Source organism: Lepidochelys kempii, chromosome 3 (assembly GCF_965140285.1).
Source record: "Lepidochelys kempii isolate rLepKem1 chromosome 3, rLepKem1.hap1, whole genome shotgun sequence".
NCBI classification, from domain to species: Eukaryota; Metazoa; Chordata; order Testudines; family Cheloniidae; genus Lepidochelys; species Lepidochelys kempii.
The window spans coordinates 98427564-98444689 of NC_136382.1; the positions used below are offsets into that span (position 1 = coordinate 98427564).

The 17126-nt window shown below is 47.3% G+C and overlaps 1 protein-coding gene across 7 annotated transcripts in view; it reads right to left on the reverse strand.

Annotated features, from left to right (window-relative positions):
* The window catches only part of MTCL3 (MTCL family member 3), a 58451-nt gene extending 42060 nt beyond the window's left edge, over window positions 1-16391 (reverse strand). For all 7 annotated transcript variants that reach the window (XM_073337253.2, XM_073337252.2, XM_073337254.2 and 4 more), the window contains exons 1-3: window positions 15468-16391; window positions 14583-14807; window positions 10407-10565 (exon numbers count right to left, since the gene is read on the reverse strand). In XM_073337253.2, coding sequence (XP_073193354.2) covers window positions 10407-10565; window positions 14583-14807; window positions 15468-16340 — 1257 coding nt within the window. In that variant the 5' untranslated portion in view covers window positions 16341-16391. The remainder of the gene's footprint in view (window positions 1-10406; window positions 10566-14582; window positions 14808-15467) is intronic.
* Between the last annotated feature and the right edge of the window lie 735 nt (window positions 16392-17126).

A 17126-nucleotide genomic window follows, 5' to 3' on the forward strand; every position in this document is an offset into this window, starting at 1 on the left:
TAGATGTTTTGCTATAGAGATAGACTGAGCCCTCTGTCCCTGGAGCAGACCCAGGAAGAAACTGTGATTGAAAGAATCACAAATCCTCCCCTGCTGCCATCTTGTGCCAGGAACAAGTAAGTTATTAGAACTCCAGAAAGGGTGCAGCTTACGTCTTCCAAAATGGGCCTGGCCAACTACTCTAGCTAGTGAGTAGAGGAGCAGGGCTAAGGCCACATCCATTTCCTACCCCTCTTTTCCCCTTCCCTGCCCACCTGCTTGCAGGGTAGTAAACAGCTAGAGCACTCCCAGCTATCTTTGAGACACCACATACTTCCTGAGGAAACTACAACCCATCGGTGATCTTCCAGAAAACACCCTCCTGGCCACTATGGATGGAGAAGCCCTCTACACCAACATTCCACACAAAGATGGACTACAAGCCGTCAGGAACAGTATCCCCGATAAAGTCACAGCAAACCTGGTGGCTGAACTTTGTGACTTTGTCCTCACCCATAACTACTTCACATTTGAAGACAATATATACCTTCAAATCAGCGGCACTGCTATGGGTACCCGCATGGCCCCACAGTATGTCAACATTTTTATGGCTGACTTAGAACAACACTTCCTCAGCTCTCGTCCCCTAACACCCTTACTCTACTTGCGCTACATTGATGACATCTTCATCATCTCGACCCATGGAAAAGAAGCCCTTGAGGAATTATTCCACTATGATTTCAACAATTTCCATCCCACCATCAACCTCAGCCTAGACCATTCCACACAAGAGATCCACTTCCTGGACACTACTGTGCTAATAAGCGATGGGCACATAAACACCACCCTATACCGGAAACCTACTGACCACTATAGTTACCTACATGCCTCCAGCTTCCCTCCACGACACACCACATGATCCACTGTCTACAGCCAAGCTCTACGATACAACTGCATTTGCTCCAACCCCTCAGACAGAGACAAACACCTACAAGATCTCTATCAAGCATTCTTACAACTACAATACCCACCTGCTGAAGTGAAAAAACAGATTGACAGAGCCAGAAGAGTACCCAGAAGTCATCTACTACATGACAGGCCCAACAAAGAAAATAACAGAATGCCACTAGCCATCACCTTCAGCTCCCAACTAAAACCTCTCCAGTGCACCATCAAAGATTTACAACCTATCCTGAAAAATGATCCCTCACTCTCACAGATCTTGGGAGACAGACTAGTCCTCACTTACAAACAGCCCAGTCCTCGCTTACAGACAGCCTCCCAACCTGAAGCAAATACTCACCAGCAACCACACACCAAACAACAAAAACACTAACCCAGGAACCTATCCTTGCAACAAAGCCCAATGCCAATTCTGTCCACATATTTATTCAAGTGACACCATCATAGGACCTAATCACATTAGCCATGCCATCAGGGGCTCGTACACCTGCACATCTACCAATGTAATATACATGCCATCATGTGCCAGCAATGCCCCTGTGCCATGTACATTGGCCAAACTGGACAGTCTCTACACAAAAGAATAAATGGACACAAATCTGACGTCAGGAATCATAACATTCAAAAACGGGTAGAACACTTCAACCTCTCTGGCCACTCAGTAAAAGATTTAAGGGTGGCAATTTTGCAACAGAAAAGCTTCAAAAACAGACTCCAATGAGAAACTGCCGAGCTTGAATTAATATGCAAACTAGATACCATTAACTTGGGTTTGAACAGAGACTGGGAGTGGCTGGGTCATTACACATATTGAATCTATTTCCTTAAGTTAAGTATCCTCACACCTTCTTGTCAACTGTCTAAATGGGCCATCTTGATTATCACTCCAAAAGTTTTTTTCTCCTGCTGATAATAGCTCATCTTAATTAATTAGCCTCTCACAGTTTGTATGGTAACTTCAAACTTATCTGTATATATATATATCTTACTATATGTTCCATTCTATGCATCTGATGAAGTGGGCTGTATGCTTATGAAAGCTTATGCTCTAATAAATTCGTTAGTCTCTAAGGTGCCACAAGTACTCTTGTTCTTTTAGCTAGAGAGTGGAGGCAGCACTCCCCAAAAGACTTAGACCCAAAATCCAGGTAGGCCAAACAAGGGGATCATCTAACCCATAATGTTTATTGTTTGGGGTGTGGTCTGTTGTATTTAGTTAACAGGTGTTTACTATTGGTTCAAGTCTGCCATCTTGACTCACATTAAACAGTACCTTACTATGCACATACTCCTGTTCATTTCAAGGGAACTAACTGCAGTGTTAAAAATACTACTCAGTATGAGCAAAGGTGGCAAAACCAGACCTAAAGCTGTTAGCATTTACACAATTAAACATATCCCCACATAAACTGGTCAGCTTATAAAAATTGACTGTATTCCCAAAGACAACTGTGAGAAGTACAGTTCTAAAACAAAATAAAATGAATGTAACCACAGAGCAGATTACAAAATTCTCCACATCAGCTCCACCCAGGCCCATTGAGAAAAAATTGTTTGCTGGGGACCTACTCCCATTTCACCCCATTTAGAGATGTGTTAGGGGCCCCCCTGAGCTCAGGGCCCTAATACAATTGTCCTCTTTTCTCCCCCCTCTCATAAGTCCTGCACTCCACCAATTACACTGGCCACTGCATGGTCACAAGAGGCCTGATGTTTTCAGTTGCTTATATCTTTGCTAACCAAACTGTTTATGCTGAAGTTTTCCATGCTGTGTGGTGTGCTTTAGGCTGATTTTTTTTTTTTTTGAAAGTTTCAGCCGAAATGGCTCAGCCATTTCTGATAATGAGGCTAGGAAAAATACATTGTTTTGCCAATATAAAAGAATTCTGGCAACCTTTTCTTTGAGAAGGTCCAGCACACTCATAAGAACGGCTATACTGGGTCAGACCAAAGGTCCATCTAGCCCAGTATCCTGTCTTCCAACAGTGGCCAGTGCCAGGTACCCCAGAGAGAACGAACAGAACACGTAATCATCAAGTGATCCATTCCCTGTCGCTCATTCCCAGCTTCTGGCAAACAGAGGCTTGGGACACCATCCCTGTCCATCCTGGCTAATAGCCACTGATAGACCTATCCTCCATGAACTTATGCTTGGGAGCAATGATTTGAAATATTGCAAGGATGCATCCGATGAAGTGAGCTGTAGCTGTAGCTCACGAAAGCTTTGCTCAAATAAATTGGTTAGTCTCTAAGGTGCCACAAGTCCTCCTTTTCTTTTTGCAAAAACAAACTAACACGGCTGCTACTCTGAAACCTAAAATCTCTGAAGATTCCATGTGTGCTGAGCATCCCCTCATAGCTCCTAATGCTGACCAGCTTGTACACAAGCCATCCCCACAGCATGGTTACAGGGACAAAGCCTGGGCCAGATCAAAGCTGGGCACTGGAACTGAGAACAGGGAACATTTCTCCCCTGTGCTCTCAGTGACTCTTGCCTGTTGGCACACAGACAGCAGGGGGAAAAAGCCACCTGACTTGAATGCAGAGGGAACGAGAGCTGGAGTGGGTAGGAGGGAAGGGAGTAGACTGGGAAAAGGAGCCTAGTGAGACTGGAACTTGGTGGCAAAGTCAGGGAAAAGAAACTGTGACAGGGATTTGGAAGAAGGATAGGGACTGGGAGCCACGATGGACACTGGGACATGTTGGGCAAGGAGCCTGGGACTGGAACCCATGACAGGGGAGGTTGGGAGACAGACGGGGAGACTGATATTGACTAAGCAAGGAGACTGTGCACTGAGGGAAGGGGAAGCTGGGATTGGGTGTTAGTGAAATAAATAGGGAGCAGAGGAGACTGGGAGCTAGCTGGGGGGGCGGAAAACACTGAGTTCAGACTAGGAGCTGCAGGGAACGGGGGAGCCTGAGACTAGGGACCAGGAGGAGGAAATGGGAGCAAGGGAGGTGAATCTGACAAAGACCCCAGGTGCAGGGGTAGAACTGCGACTGGCTGGACAAAGGAACCGGTTCCAAAGAGGCAAGGAGGGTGGAGACTGGGACAAGAAGCCAGGGAGACAGACTGGATGAGGAGTCCAGGGAGGGAGACTTGGAGCCAGCCCAGCAGGGGAAGCAGAACAAGGACTGAGAGGAACAGGGGCAGAGGAAGACAACTGGGGACTGGGAGACAGGAGAGATGTAGATCAGATGAGGAGTCACGAGCAGATATCTGGAACTGATTGGGCAAGGAGACTGTGGACAAGGAGTTGTGGAGGGAGACAGATACTGTCTGTCAAGGAGATTGGGTGTGACTGGGGAGAGACTAGGGGGAGGGGGATGGGACTCAGATGCAGAATGCCAAAGGGGAGACTAGGGCTGCTGGGCATGGAGACTAGAACTGGATCAGCCTGTTCCTGTCTGAATCCGCCTCACCATTTCCCTGTCTCAGTCCCCACCTTTCCAAGCTCCTCACCTCTCTGCATTCAAGTCAGGCTGTTCCATCTTCTCCTCCACACTGGCAGGCTGGGGGGGGAAGAGACACTGAAAGCACAGTAGAGACAATCTCTCTCTGTTCCCAGTTCTGGTGCCACAGTAGCCCCAGCAGCCAAGAGGAATAATTGCAGGGAAAGTTCTGCTCAGCCCTAGAACCCTGGGCTGGACCACATTCAGTCACTCTATAGGGATGACGTATGCACAATCCGGTTGACACAGAGGATCTGTGAGGGATTGGATTCATACTCACTGTGAATAGAAACATCTGAGAATTTAGTTGCCAAAGTCTAACAAATCTTTAATGAGCATGTGTGAGCTGAAATTTTTCAGTGGCCTATACCTCGGCCAAATTTGGATGTATTTCCAAGGGGACGGCAAAGGCACATCCCCAGCCATATTTCAAGTACTTGTTCCAAAGCAGGGAGGCACTAGACCTTGTCAATTAAACAGTTGTAGGACATTTTTTTTAACATAGCAAAATATATTTTTCCTTAATTTCATTCTTAGAAACAGATGAACCATTTTCATGAAATTTTTAATAACAACATTCAGCCTGATTAAGACCCTCAGTGTGGAAAATGTCAGCACTAGCCATTAAAGTTGGACACAACTATAAGCAACTGAAAACAAGATCTTATAACCGGAAATGTTAAGCAACTGTAACTACAGACATCATTACCAGAAACACAGATAGTACAAATATGTGAATGGAGTAATCCCATTTCACCCATAATTATTTCCATTAATAAGTTAATATTTACATGAATTAACATATTCAGACATATGAAGTGCTAAATATCATGGGCTAATTTAATACTATTTCTATTACGTTAGCATCTAAAGGTTTCAGCTGAGACCAGGGCCCTATTGTATTAGGCACTGTACAAACACATAGTAAGAAATAATCTCCATCCCAAAGACTTTGTCACCTAAATAGACCAAGGGTTGGAGGGAAAACAAAGAGGTGAAGTGACTTGCCTAACCTTACCCAGAAGGTCAGTGTCGAAGCCAGGAAGAGAAGCCTGCTTTCCTGACTCCCAGTCCAGTGCCCTACTCACTAAACTACATGGCCTGTTTTAGACTCTGTTTTCATGCAGTGCATAATAAAAGATCATCCACAGGTGGACCACTCCTTCTCAGAAAGGCACAATGCCTCCCAGGGCTTCACTTTTGCACTGGAGAAGGGATTTCTGAAACCCATTTATGGGGTTTAGCATTCTCCCCCAGCCACCAGCCTACTCCATACCTACTCTATTTCTCCCAACAGGAAGCATCTAGGGCAGAGCACCTATACAGCCAGGTGCCTGGCTGCAATTGAATTTGGCACTAATATGGATGTACAAGATGGGGGAATCCTTACTATCTACTACACCTCTGAGAAATTAGATAAAGACTACACAAAATGTAGCCCTCAGTAATTAATTCCTCATTATTATTATGCCTTTGTCAGCTTTAAATAGTATTATATTTGCTGACCTAGATAACTGCTCTACCTCTAATATATATTTAATATTAAGTTGCATATCTAATGAACAGAATTCTTAAAAAATCTAATAAATATGCTAGAGAACCCAAATGAATTACAGAACCTGTATATCTACCATCTTATGCTCCCTGCAATAAAAATGTTACTATTAATGATAATTATTAATAATGGGGCACAGATATAATCAATTAGTAGTAATTTGCTACAAAGAAAGGCTGAAGCCCCACCGTGCACATGAAAAATCTGCATTGTGCACTGCAGCTTAACTGGCCTGCTTCCATCTGGAGATATGCAGTGGTAAGGTTGCTAAGCAAAGAATCTGCAGGGTGCATTAAATAGGGCATTATTGGACTGCAGGTGAGAGCAGTCAGTGGAAAACACAGTTCTATCACATGCTACCCCAAAACAGCTCCCTAAATTCTGATGTCAAACTGACTGCAAGCTGTTGTGGTCATGAGCAACATTAATTTCCACTCATCAGGCAACACACCATGGTTCCTTCAATTTTCAACAGTTCCAAATGCAGAGAGGAATCTGATACTAAGTGTGTAAGTGTATGTGTGTGCACACATACATGTGCTTGTCTGTATGTGTGTAAAAGTATCCAGTATCTGGATCAATCTCTGCACAACCCATGTACCTTTAATGCCACCTGCTTGCAATATGGCCAACCCATCTTCTTTAATAGCAGCCTTAAAGGCGTGGCATCTTTGCTATGAAATGTTTGGCTCCGATCACTCTCTGCTTGGTGAGCTGAGGCATGCTAAATAGCATGAAAGGTTTCCACACTTTCTTGTGTATCATTTGGCATATCTCTGCTATCTCCACACTGTTTGTCATAGAAAAAGAGCAAACTCCCAACAGAAGTTACACTTCAATGCATTTTAAAGAACAGAGAGGCTCATTACTTTTCCAATACATGAATTTAGAATTTCACATTTTTCCAGCAAATTTGATGACATGCAATATAAAAGATATTCAAATTACTGAGACACATTCAGATCACAGTTACTCTGTTGTAAATCAAGAGTAACTGTGGAACTAGAGTTCCAAAGAGAAATAATTCGGCCTGCTAAACCCAGGGCTGTGAGTTCAATCCTTTGAGGGGGCCATTTAGGGATCTGGGGCAAAATTTGGGGATTGGTCCTGCTTTGAGCAGGGGGTTGGACTAGATGACCTCCTGAGGTCCCTTCCAACCCTGATATTTTATGATTCTATGATCCAATTCACAAGAAAATAGGAAGCCACCATTGTGGCAGTCTGATGATATCACTGAAGACACGAGAAATGTAGATCAGCATCTGAAGGTATGAGAGGCAGCAGACATAGAAATCTGGTGTAGATAAACTCTATTCTACTTCAGAATTATTTGGGTGGTTCTAATGGTGGTTTCATGTTAACTTTACTTCCATAGTTTCTTCATAGATGCTGAACTTCAACTTCAAGCAACACAAGACAGGAAATCAGTACTTAGGAAATCAGTACTAGCTTCCTCCACTGTTCTTCCAACTGGCAAAAGGCTTGCAACATGCATAACATTAGACTTTTCTTCAATATCCCTCTCCTCTGTCTGAAGTGCTTCTCCTCAACCACCCTTCTCTATCCCCAATCCTGTGCTGAAAATCCTAGCCAAGGTCAGCATCCTCTACTCCAGGTTCCTGCTCCACATGGATGAGCATCAGCAGCCTGATATTGAGGTACAAGTCTCTCTCCTGACTTTTCTGCTCCAGCCTGATAATATTCACCTACCCCATCCTCAGGGTGCAGCTCTCCAATCCAACTCAGTATAGAGATACAACTTTGCCTCTCATGACCTGTGTCTGTACCCAGGGCCCTGATTTCTGGTGCCCAGTCTCCAAAGGGTGCCCCATTTCTCCTCTCTGGCCCAGTGTCCCCATTCTGTGATAACAGGTATCATCAGTGAGCTCTGACCTCCTGAAGCTATTACCAAGGAGAACATCACCAACCTCTAATCCATCTTGGCTTTCTCCTTCATCCTAGAGTTCCAAGGAACCTTCTTGCTGAACCAGAGAAGGGAAGTGACAGATACTCAAGATACAGGGAGAAGTGAAAGATATGAGGAGCAAATCCATGGTTCAGTGGTATGGGATAGAAGTGTATACAGAATAGATCCAGGAGGAGATCATAGAAGCTGATGATGACAAAGGCCTATTATCAAGTTCATTCCCCTATATGTACAAGATGTAGATCCCTAATAGATGACGTATGAGATATTAAACTGACACCACATTTGATCTTAATTCGAAGACCAAGAGGAAGCAGGTTGTGAGGTAGACGCTAACCATGGCATAACCTTCAGCACTGGATTGGGGCAAAAGAATCAGAAGTAGGACTGAACCCTGAACAGCAACCCAGGGAGTCTGAATGGACTGAAACTGGGGAAGGTTTGGAGCAAGGCTGAGTCTAGCAACAAGTACTACAGGTAACTAGAGAAGCACCACAGTCTCATACAGCAGATGGGTGTGGCAGCTGAGAGCAGTGGTATTTTACAGTGAAGACCAGAACAAAATAAGGATAAGTGCAGGGTCCCGCACTTAGGACGGAAGAACCCAATGCACAGCTACAGACTAGGGACCGAATGGCTAGGCAGCAGTTCTGCGGAAAAGGACCTGGGGTGACAGTGGACGAGAAGCTGGATATGAGTCAGCAGTGTGCCCTTGTTGCCAAGAAGGCCAATGGCATTTTGGGATGTATAAGTAGGGGCATAGCGAGCAGATCGAGGGACGTGATCGTTCCCCTCTATTCGACATTGGTGAGGCCTCATCTGGAGTACTGTGTCCAGTTTTGGGCCCCACACTACAAGAAGGATGTGGACAAATTGGAGAGAGTCCAGCGAAGGGCAACAAAAATGATTAGGGGATTGGAACACATGACTTATGAGGAGAGGCTGAGGGAGCTGGGATTGTTTAGCCTGCAGAAGAGAAGAATGAGGGGGGATTTGATAGCTGCTTTCAACTACCTGAAAGGGGGTTCCAAAGAGGATGGCTCTAGACTGTTCTCAATGGTAGCAGATGACAGAACGAGGAGTAATGGTCTCAAGTTGCAGTGGGGGAGGTTTAGATTGGATATTAGGAAAAACTTTTTCACTAAGAGGGTGGTGAAACACTGGAATGCGTTACCTAGGGAGGTGGTAGAATCTCCTTCCTTAGAGGTTTTTAAGGTCAGGCTTGACAAAGTCCTGGCTGGGATGATTTAACTGGGAATTGGTCCTGCTTTGAGCAGGGGGTTGGACTAGATGACCTTCTGGGGTCCCTTCCAACCCTGATATTCTATGATTCTATGAAAACCAAAGGAGGAAGAGAGTCTCAAGCATGGAAGATGGAGCAGCCTCTGATTTTCATGTTCTTGGCAAACCAGTTACTAGCTGGAAAAGCAATGGAAGGAAGTTTGTGGGGGTGTGGCAACGGACACCACTTTATCCTCTATTGACAAGTGTGAGTATCAACACCTGCAAAGAGAACACAGGTATTGTGTACATGAAACCATTGTTAAATTAAACAAAACAAATTCTAAAAATAATAGAACTTACCCTACAATGCTGAAAATCTCCTGCCTTTCTTAGCAACTTAAATACATTTCTTCAGTCTCTAACAAGATCAAACTAGCAACTGGAATTTCTGTTGGGAAGTCTCACTAAAATGGCAGCCAGAATGGATATACTGAAATGGTGAGTTATTCCTTAAATCTGTTAGGAATATTCATTTTTAATCCACACACTTTTTCTTGTTAATGCTTGCTTTGTTACCTTTCAATCTGCTATGCTATGTATTGCTGTTGCAGACTTTTCTGTTTATTTTCTTAGGAAAAATCTGGATACTCTTGAACCTGGGGGCTGGGGAAGAGGATAAAGAGCATTTTCTTCAGCCTAGCACATGTGAACCAGTAACGTACAATACAGACCTAACATTTCATTGAGCACTAGGCTGAAAGAACAGCTAGTGCACTCATTAGCATTCCAAAACTCTAAGGGAATGTAGCTAGGATGGGAACATGGCCAGGACCTAGCTCCTCTGCATGCCTGCTAGGATCTGACAGCAGTTGCTGTGGGAGCACATACTCCAGCTTACAAAAGCAGGTGTGCAGGACACGATTCAGCACATTTACACTAAAACTCCCCATAGCATTCTTCATGCATCTGCCTTGCATAGGCAGAATGTCTCAGAGCCCCACAGCTTAGCTCTGACAGCTCCACAATCCCACAGCTTCAGAAAAAAAACAAGACAACAGTTTGGTTATGTATGTCTGTGAAATGATATTAACAGCCCATTTAATTTCTCCAATATGTTTACAACTTCTTAATAATCAAGCTATTCAACCTGACCATTTGCCACCTTAAGTTCTGCACCCTCAGAACTCCCATAACTGCAATGGATATATGGAATATTAGTTATTTCAGCAATGGTAATTTCAAAACTTCCAGCTGGATTAAAAACAGTTCCCATATTTTGAAGTATCACCAGTAAATAACACTAACCTCCTTCACTTTTTCCAGTTCATTCTGTAGAGCCTGTTTAGTAATCTCAACTTCTATAAGCTGCTGTCTTAGCTTTTCATTTTCATCTTCTGTTGTAGCTCGTTTTTCTTCCACATTTTCTAACTCATGATGAAGTCTTACTGAGACATCTTTTGCAACCTAAAAGAAAGGGTGTTTGCAAAAATAAATCATTAAATACATGAAAAGTATGTATTTCTGCAGTACCGTCTGAATGATCACTTCTGACTTTTTTCAGTAGAAGGGGCATGGAAGAGATGTGCGGAAGCCAGAGTCGACCAGTGGGATTCTGACTACCTAGGAACTCAGCCTAACTTTCATTAAAGTTAGGAAAGAAGATTTTTTCCATTGACTTCAGTGGGAATTGGATTAGGCCCTAAACAAATACTCCATCTCTGGATTCCTGGGTGTGCACAATGAAGCAGTAACTCCACCATCCTTGGAAACTGTACTTGAAAGGGACCGAATGCTGCATTGACAGTCCACCCAACTCCTTCACTGACCGCTCCCTTTCCTAATGCACCCTGCCATGTCCCCTTCAGACAGTTAATGTCCATGGAAGCACTGACTAACAGCAAGATCTACCCTTTCCAGCCATATGAAGCACAAACGAGGGGACAGCTCCTCACTTCCTCCCCCCGTTTAGGCATGCAAGGTTGGTCACAATCTGGTCCTTATTATTGCTAATTATTTTAATTTTAAAATAAGATAAGCCTTAGATTTTGTAACCAGACACCTGTGTCTAACACTAAAATTCAGTATGTTTTTAAAGTGCATAGAAGCATTCATGGTTTTTGTTTTCAATTTTGAAATGCATAGACACAAGGAGGAGGGTTTAAGGCAGGGGTGAGCAAACTACAGCCCATGGGCCACATCTCGCCAGCGGGACCGTCCTGCCCGGCCCCTGAGCTCCCAGCCAGGGAGGCTCACCCCCGACCCCACCCCCCGTGCTGTGTCCTGGCCTCCCCCACCCCGCAGCAACACCACCATGCGGGCAACGGGGCTTGTGTCCGCCCACCTCCCAGGCTTTCAAATAAGCCTGTCCTGCCACTCTGAGCAGCATGGTAAGGGTAAGGGGGCGGAGGGGAGAGTGGGTTGGATAACGGGCAGGAGGCCCTGGGGAGCAGTCAGGGAACAGGGGGTGGTTGGATGGGGCGGAGGTTTGGGGGACAGGGAATGGGGGTGGGTTGGATAGGGGGTGGGGTCCCGGGGGGCTGGGGGGGACAGGGGGTGGGGGGGTTGGACAGGGGGTGGGGTCCTGGCGGGGGCAGATAGGGACAGGGGTCCCGGGGGGGCAGTCAGGGGACAAGGAGAAGGGGGGGTTGGATAGGGTGTGGGGTTCCAGGGGGATGGTTGGGGCGGGGGGTCCCGGGAGGGGGCGGTAAGGGGACAAGGGCCTGGGGAGGTTGGGTAGGGTGTGGGATCCCGGGGGGGGGTGGTTAGGGGCGGGGGGTCCCGGGAGGGGACGGTCAGGGGACAAGGACCAGGGGAGGTTGGATGGGCCGGGGATTCTGAGGGGGGCAGTCAGGGGCGGGAAGTGGGAGGGGGTGGATAGGGGACAGGGGCCAGGCTGTTTGGGGAGGCACAGCCTTCCCTACCGGGCCCTCCATTTCATTTCGCAACCCCGATATGGCCCTCGGGCCAAAAAGTTTGCCACCTACTGGTTTAAGGAAATGTACCAGGACCCAATCCCTTTTTTCACTTATGTAAATGACAATTATGCCATTCAGAACATTATATTATAACTTTATGGCACTTTTAAAATGGTAATAACAACATATATCAAATATTTAGGTAAACAACAACAGCTACGATGACTTCGATACAATCATTTTGAAGTATGTGACGTGTTAGTTTCTTTAAAATTTAAAGACACAGTTAATCCTTCGTTGGTGTTTGCATTACTTAAGTCTGAGCTCAGAGTTCTCACTTTTTATGGCCAATACAATATTTATTGCATGTTTTTAATACTCTGTTATATTTCATGTACACCCATACACAGACCTCTAAAGAAAAAAATATTGCATAGAAAGCAATGCAGAAGAATTTTATCAAAAAAGAGTTGCAGCTAGTGCCTCACTCTTTCATGACAGGAAACACAACTGTGTGTAAAGTACTGATACAATAGGCTGCAGCATTCATTCAATGACTTCCCTATCCCTACGCCCCACCTCTTACACACACACCCCGCACGCACACCTTGGCGGGGGAGGGGGACCATCTTTGCTGAATTCCGAGCAGATCCTAGGCTAAGGGACTGCAGGATAGGGTGAAAATCACATTAAATCAGAGGATTAGATCCTGACCTCCTTTCCCCCCCTTTTGTGCTTAGTTGATCAGTTGGGTAGTTCTCCAACATAGGGATTCCACAGGTAGCACCTGTTACCCTCCTTCCAAGCCCTGGCATAGCAGGAAACTCAGATATATGGCCTAGATTCTGCAACCCTGAGACTGAATAGCATTTCATATCCTATTTTGATAAGATTACCTATTTGGCTGACAAAGGTACGGTACCTATATTGACATAATGTATTTAGACCTCTGTAAGGTTTTTGATGTAGTCATGCAAGATATTCTGATTAAAAATCATCATCCAGTGGGGTCATTTCTAGTGGGATCCAACAGGGATCTGTTTTTGTCCCTGTGCTATTTTATGTATTTATCACGCATCTTGAAGAAAGCATAAAATCAATTGTTGGTTAAGTTCGTAGATGACACAAAAACTGGTGGAATGGCAAATAATGATATGGGCAGGTCAGTTCTATGGAGCAATCTGGATCACATGGTAAGCTATGCTCACTTGACCAACATGCATTTTAATATAGCTAAAGGAAAAATCAAATATCTAGGAAACTAGACTATAAGTCACCTTTGTATGATGAGGAACTTTATTTTAGAAAGAAGTAACTGAGAACAGGACTTCGGGGGCATGGTGGATAATCAGCTGAACATAAGCTTGCTGTGCAATGCAGTGGCTAAGACAGCAACTGTGATCCTTGAATGTATACGCAGGAGAATATTAAGTTGAAGTAGAAATAATATGTTTTTATCATTGTATATGGAATTACCAAGATCACTATTGGAAAACTGTGTCTGGTTCCGGTGTCCACACTATTAAAAGGATGTTGACACATTGAAAAGGATTCAGAAAAGAGCTACAAGAATTATCTGAGTTCTGGAAAACCTGCTTTACAGTGATTAAAGCATGTATTTAGTTTATTAAAGAGAAAGTTAATAGGTGATTTAATCAGAGTTGATAAGTACAGTGACAAGATTTCTAACAGTAGAGGTATATAATTCAGCAGTTAAAGGCATGTGGTGAATAGAAACTAAAGCTAGACAAATTCAGATTAGAAATAAAATACAACAGACTAGAAATAAGGCACAAATTTGGCCCAATGAATATTTAACAATGAGGGCAATTAATCATTGGAACACCTTGCCTATGAAACCAGTGGATCCTCCATCATTTGAAGTGATTGGTTTTCTTTCTAAAAGATTTGCTGTAGCTCAGCCAGAAGTTAGGGACTTGAGGCAAGAATCCCTTGGTGAAACTCTATGGCTTGTATTATGCAGGAAGTCAGATTAGATGATGGTAATGGTCCCTTCTGGCCTTAAGATCGATGGCTGAAATCCTGGCTCCCACTGAAGTCAATGGGAGTTTTTCCATTTACTTCAGTGGAGGCATGATTTCACCCTATGAATAACTTACTCATACAAATAGTCTCACTGAAGCCTGAGTAAATACTATAATGGTCCCACTGGAGTCAATGGGACTATTCAGTTGGGTTACAAAAGCTGGCCCATAGGGTGTAAGCTGTTTGTTTGTAATGACCTAAAAAGGTCCGAGTGTAATCACTCAGGGAAATTACTCAGACTCCCACTGACTTCAACAAGAATTGACTTGAGTAAAGACTGAATAAAAGATGAATCTGATGCCCAAAACATGGCCCATAAAATTCTGCCCCCCAAACCAAAGGGTAAGTCTGGCCTGCTATACCCTGTGCTTCTTGCATGGTCGAGAAGATGTGTGCTTCAAACTGATATGGAGCAGCATGTCTGAGTCAGAGAGGATATGGGAGCACCATTTTGTCTCAGCACTCAGTTCTCTCCTTCTTCAACCACCCACCCACACATTGAGACTAGGTGCTTCTGTACCTTGAGATCCTGCTCCATGCTGCGCAGGAGCTCTCCATCAATCTCCCCAGTCTGTGCATAGCGGAGCCTCTTGCGCTCAGCCTTGCGGAGCCGGTACTGTAGGATTCGGCAATTCTTGTTGGCTCTCTCCAGTTCATGACGCATTTCCTGCAGCTGACAAGCATCCTCCTCGAAGAAACTGTCCCTCATCTCATCCATCTCAGTCCTCAACTCATCTATCTCATTCTGACACCCAGTCAGGCACAGGAGGAGAACACAAACGGATGGATCAAGAAAATAAATATCAGAGATACACAGATAAAACATAGGGAAATGTGGCTAAAATGGAGCTGGAAAACAGGTCTTCTCCCTCCATGCCCATTAAAAAATAAGACAAATGGGAGAAACAGAGGGCAGTAAAAGAGATACTATGAACTAAAACACATTATTGCCCTTGTATAGTATTATCCCGATATTATTATAAATCCTCCCTCTCATGAGCTAGCAGAAGAAATAGGAAATAAGCAGAGATCTAGCCCACGATGCTTTGTATCTGCTGTGCAGCATTCTGGCCACCCACAGATGTGGAGCAGCAGAAGGGGTTGGCTAACCCGCTCTCCCCCCTTTTACTCCCCCCATCACTCCCCAGGAAGGGTGTGCGTGACAGGCCTTGCCCCTTTCCAGCTCAGCTCAGAAATCTCCCCAAAGGAATCTTCCCAGCCCCACCCTCTACCTCTGCCGGGGGTGGATGCCATGTGCTGGGCCCCCATCTTGGGGGCAGGGGATGGAGAACCCAGGCATTGCCCCTTTCCACCCCATGGCCGGGTTCACACCCTTGTAGCCATCCTTCTCCACCTCCCTAGGGGAATAAAGGGGGGGGGGGACTCTCTCCCATCCCCCACTCACCTTGAGGGTCTCGTTCTCCTCCCGCAGCCTCTCCATCTCCTCCTGCAGCTCCTCTTGCTGCGGCGGGCTCGGTCTCCCGCCGTCCCCAGCGCCCTGCTGCAGCCCCTCGAGCCCGGCCGCCGCCATGGGCGAGGGGGCGGAGGCCAGGGGCGCCTCGGCCGGGGCGCCGCCGCCGCCGCCGCCGCCGCCGGGGACCGGGTTGCCGCCCTTGGTTTGCATCTGGGCCGCGGCCGCCAGCCCCCGCCGTAGGTGGAACTGGATGAGCTCAGTCTGCAGGCATCCCTCCCGCCAGCACCCGCCGCCGCCCGCCGCCCGGCCCTTGCCTGCGCCACAGGAAGATGGAGGAGCCGGGGCCGCCTCCCCGCCTCCCCGCTGCGGAGCCCGCCCCGCTTTGCCCCTCCAGTTCCTGGGCGGCGGCTGCAGCGCGGCTGCCCCCTCCCGCTCGCCCGCTCCTCCTGCCCCTCCTCCTCCTCCTCCCGCGGGCGGCGGCTCCTCGCCGGCCGGCTCCGTGGCGGGGGGCGGCGGCGCCGGCGCCCGGGAGGCTGCGGCGGCCCCCGCCGCGTGCGGCTGCGCTTCAGCACCAGCCGCCGGCTGGACAGCTCCCGGCAGCGCCGCGCCCCGCAGCAGCGCGGGCGGCGGCCTGTCCGCCCGGCCCCGGCCGCCTCTCTGCCCCGGCGGCGGCCGCGCCCCGCTGCCTTTGGAGGCGGCGGCGGCGGCTCGCGGGGGGGCGGCGGCGGCGGCGGGGCGGCTGTCCCGGGGGCCCGCCGGAGAGGACGCTCGCTGCTGCTGCTGCTGCTGCTTTCTGCTGCTGCCCTCCGGATGCTGGCGAGGCTCGGAAGCAGCCGCAGCGCCCCCGGCAGGCGGCTGGTTCATCGCTGCTTGCTAGCGCCGGGGAGCCTCGCTGGCGGCCGGCAGCCGGGGCATCCTCCTTCCTGGGAGCTGGGGAAAGAGCAGCACGGAGAAGGGGGGCGGGGGGGGGGCAGAGAGAGGCGCACACGCTCAGCGCTCGCACCGGAGTGAGCGCGGCACACCCGCAGCCGGGCTTGCTACAAGGAAACCCAGGCACGGAGCCCCGCGGGGCAGCACGTGCCCAGCCCCAGCGCTAGGGAGGGGGCGCTGCCCGCAGGCTTTATGTTGATGCCGCCCGCTCTCTCCGAGCTGTTAGTTAGGAGCCGCGTTGCTGCTGGAGAGGGAAGACGCCTGGAGGCCAGAGCGCTTTGTTCCAAGCAACTCCACACAGCTGTAAACTCGGGCACCTGATTTCAGTCCCCAGCCAGTTAAAAATTGGTGTGCTCTGCAGACATCGCCGTCTGGGATGGCCAGCCAAAGTCTGGTCTCCTTTACACCCATGTAAATTCGGAGTAACTCTGTTGAAATCATTTGAGTAACTCCGGTGTAGCTGAGATCAGACCCTGGCTCCTTTATGTCAGTCTAGGGGACATTTTTTTCTGCTGATGTCACAACTCGTCGTTCCATTCAGTACGGAATGACAAGTGGCACTTGGCTCGTACTCCTCTTACTTGCTTTGTTCACCCGGGCCAACGTTGTTCGGTGTGTATCAGCTAGAGATGCTAATGTATCTCTATCGTGCTAGAAAGGACTCACCAAGCTGTCAAAAAGGACATTGGCAAGAGGGGTGGGGAAGGGAGTATTTTATGC